The following is a 3,472-nucleotide window of genomic DNA, read 5'->3' as shown; positions in this document are numbered from 1 at the left end:
TACGCATGCGCCGTCTTCCTCGGTGACATGCCGCGCTGCCCCTTGGGAAATGTAGTTTTCACTTTACACACTGTTCCCGACTCAACTGAACCTTATTTTACCAAACCAGGGTCCTTGTGTGTTTTCAGTATCCTCTCCCATTCCCCAAAGCCTCTATAAAACAATAATACTTTTTTTAAACGAGCAGATTGTTGATTGAAGTGGGAGCAGTGGGCATATGAGAATTCTCTGTACTTTATGCCTCAATTTTGCTGGAAACCTAAAACTGCTCCAAAAAATAAAGTTTATTTTTAAATTCTTTAAAAACAAATAGAAACAAGCAGATCTGTAGACCCAGAAATCATGCTTTTAGGGAATCTTCCCAGGAATGTACTACAGTTGGGTGAGCAAGTATTTAACTACAATGGTCTACATCCTAGCATCTTGTAATTTCTTACATAACCCCTACCAAAGTTTATAATTATATATTTTTTCGATTATTTGATACACTTGCCAGCTCAGTAAAGTCAGAATCATCTGTTTTAGTCACCTATGTATTCCAGCTACCTAGCATAGTGCCTGGTATATAATAGGCCTTCAATAATTTTTATTCATTAGAAGAATCTCAGACATCAACACAAACTGTTTCAGCCCAAAACTTAATGCATCATTTTCTTCCTGCAAGCTTGCTTTTCTTTCTGTGGTCTCTCAATAAATGGCATGACCATCTACCCAGTCTCAGCTTTATATCCTGCATTTTATGAGGCTTATGCTAGCAAGGATTTCACATTTTCGTGTTTGTAGGAGTCTCAGAAGCTATTTCTCCTGAATGTCAAATACCAACTTCAGAGTCTCCTCAGGGGAGATTTGGCGCTCACAACTCTTTGTTTGTTTGACTTTAATTTCTTATGTTTCCTACAATAAACATGTATCACTTAACATGTATCACTTGATTAATTTTTAAAAGTGTTTTAGAGTGTTGCCCATATTGTAAGAGGTAGCTCTGTCTTCCCCTCCACATCCAGATTTCTCAAAAGAATCATCTGTCCTCAGTTTTCATTTTCTTACCTTCCACTTGGCAACAATGGCCCAAGCCGGCAGCTGGGAGTTACCCTTGATATCACGTTTTCCCTTCCAGCCCAGATTCAATCCATCACTAAGTGTCTGCAGTATAAAAATAATAACAGCTCACATTTGTTGGGCACTTACTACGTATCAGGTACTCTCATATAGGAGAAAGTTAGCACTGTGGAACTGACCAGAACACTCCCTTTGTCTGGGCAGCATAGTTCCTTCCTGCGAGAAAGCTACAGCATGGCAAAGAAATCTGGGCCTTCTTCATCTATCCGTTAAGTCTCATCACTTCAGAGCATCACATCTGAAATGCTTTTCCAAAGAGCCTTGAAAAGTCACAGCAACCTTCACTTTCGGTCTCTTGAGGGCATGTGGAGAGAGTTACATACCATACTTTCCTAACAATCCCTTTACGAATTCCTCTCTTGACACAGAGTTCCACTGCTGAGGGCCATGCTCACATCCCTCTCTGCTCTTTGGTTTCTCCCCCTTCAGGATTGGCTTTTTACATGGTTGCTTCAGGCACCTTCTATGTAAAGCCAGCCTCCAATTTCTCAGATTGTCCCTGTTCATGCTCACCCATCACCCACTTACGCAAAACAAAAAGCTCTCTCTTCAACCTGACCTCATGTGGCAGGCAGGTGGGAGATATTGTAACTACTGTATTCACATTTAATGGTGGTTTTCCTTGACACAGACAAAAAAAAACATATCATGACCAGAAGGTGGCATAGTATGCATGGAACCCAGTGGAGGAAAGGGATGAAATAAACTGACTCAAAAATTTCCTTTTGGAATTCCCTGGTGGTGCAGTGGTTAAGAATCCGCCTGCCAATGCAGGGGACACGGGTTTGAGCCCTGGTCCGGGAAGATCCCACATGCCACAGAGCAACTAAGCCCGTGTGCCCCAACTGCTGAGTATGCGTGCCCTAGAGCCCACGCACTGCAACTACTGAGCCCACCTGCTGCAACTACTGAAGCCCGTGTGCCTAGAGCCCGTGCTCCACAACAAGAGAAGCCACCGCAATGAGAAGCCTGCGCACCGCAACGAAGAAGAGCCCCCACTCACCACAACTAGAGAAAGCCCGCGCGCAGCAACAAAGACTCAACACAGCCAAAAATAAATTTTTTTTAAAAAGTAGATGATTTAGGTCAGTTCACAGACAATGACCCCTTTATTGACTGCACTAGAGTGTCAGGCTGCTCCCATTGCCCCCTCCCGCCACTGACAAAGGGACCCCTTATCGTCCCTTCCACATTTAAGAGCTCTATGGCACGACCTGATTGATATAAAAATTTTAGCTTAAATGGAAGTCTATACTATGACGTGATTATTCCTCTAAAAAGACATTTCAGGCAAATCAAAACTACAATGAGGTACCACTGGTACCACACCAGTCAGAATGGCCAGCATTAAAAAGTCCACAAACAATAAGTGCTGGAGAGGATGTGGAGAAAAGGGAACCCTCCTACACTGTTGGTGGGAATGTAAATTGGTACAGCCACTATGGAGAACAGTATGGAGGTTCCTCAAAAAACTAAAAGCAAAGTTGCCATATGATCCAGCAATCCCACTCCTGGGCATATATCCAGACAAAACTCTAATTTGAAAAGATACATGCACCCCTATGTTCATAACAGCACTATTCCTTTTCCGTTCTCCTCGCTTCAGGCTGCTCACGGTTCCGGCCGCGCTCTCCGCACTCGTCGCCATGCCTCGCAAAATTGAGGAAATCAAGGACTTTCTGCTCACAGCCAGACGAAAGGACGCCAAATCGGTCAAGATCAAGAAAAATAAGGATAATGTGAAGTTTAAAGTTCGATGTAGCAGGTACCTTTACACCTTGGTCATCACAGACAAAGAGAAGGCAGAGAAGCTGAAGCAGTCCCTGCCCCCAGGTTTGGCAGTGAAGGAGCTGAAATGAATCACGCACACTGATTTGAACTGTATTAAAATTTTTTAAATTCTCAAAAAAAAAAAAAAAAAAAATAACAGCACTATTCACAATAGCTAAGACATGGAAACAACCTAAGTGTCCCATCGACAGATGAATGGATAAAGAAGATGTGATATTGAGATATATATATATATATATATATATATATATATATCTATATATCAATCACAATGGAATGCTTCACAATGGAATACTACTCAGCTGTAAAAAAGAATGAAATAATGCTGTCTGCAGCAACATGGATGGACCTACAGATTACCATATTATACTAAGTGAAGTAAGCCAGATAGAGAAAGACAAATACCATATAATATCACTTACATGTGGAATCTAAAATATGACCCAGGGACCTCCCTGGTGGTCCAGTTGTAAAGAATCCGCCTTCCAATGAAGGGGACGTGGGTTCGATCCCTGGTCGGAGAACTAAGATCCCACATGCCTCGGGGCAACTAAGCCTGCGC

General features: G+C 42.4%; 1 protein-coding gene across 1 annotated transcript; it reads left to right on the top strand.

The window, feature by feature from the left end:
- The first annotated feature begins 2,701 nt into the window (after positions 1–2,701).
- On the top strand, positions 2,702–3,035 carry LOC133103638 (large ribosomal subunit protein eL38). The gene has a single exon (XM_061209111.1). It carries the CDS (start codon positions 2,766–2,768, stop codon positions 2,976–2,978), a length of 213 nt encoding a protein of 70 aa, XP_061065094.1. The 5' UTR covers positions 2,702–2,765; the 3' UTR covers positions 2,979–3,035.
- Positions 3,036–3,472: the final 437 nt, after the last annotated feature.

This window comes from Eubalaena glacialis, chromosome 13 (genome assembly GCF_028564815.1).
Source record: "Eubalaena glacialis isolate mEubGla1 chromosome 13, mEubGla1.1.hap2.+ XY, whole genome shotgun sequence".
In the NCBI taxonomy this organism is placed as follows: Eukaryota; Metazoa; Chordata; class Mammalia; order Artiodactyla; family Balaenidae; genus Eubalaena; species Eubalaena glacialis.
This window is presented reverse-complemented; position numbering and strand designations above follow the sequence as displayed.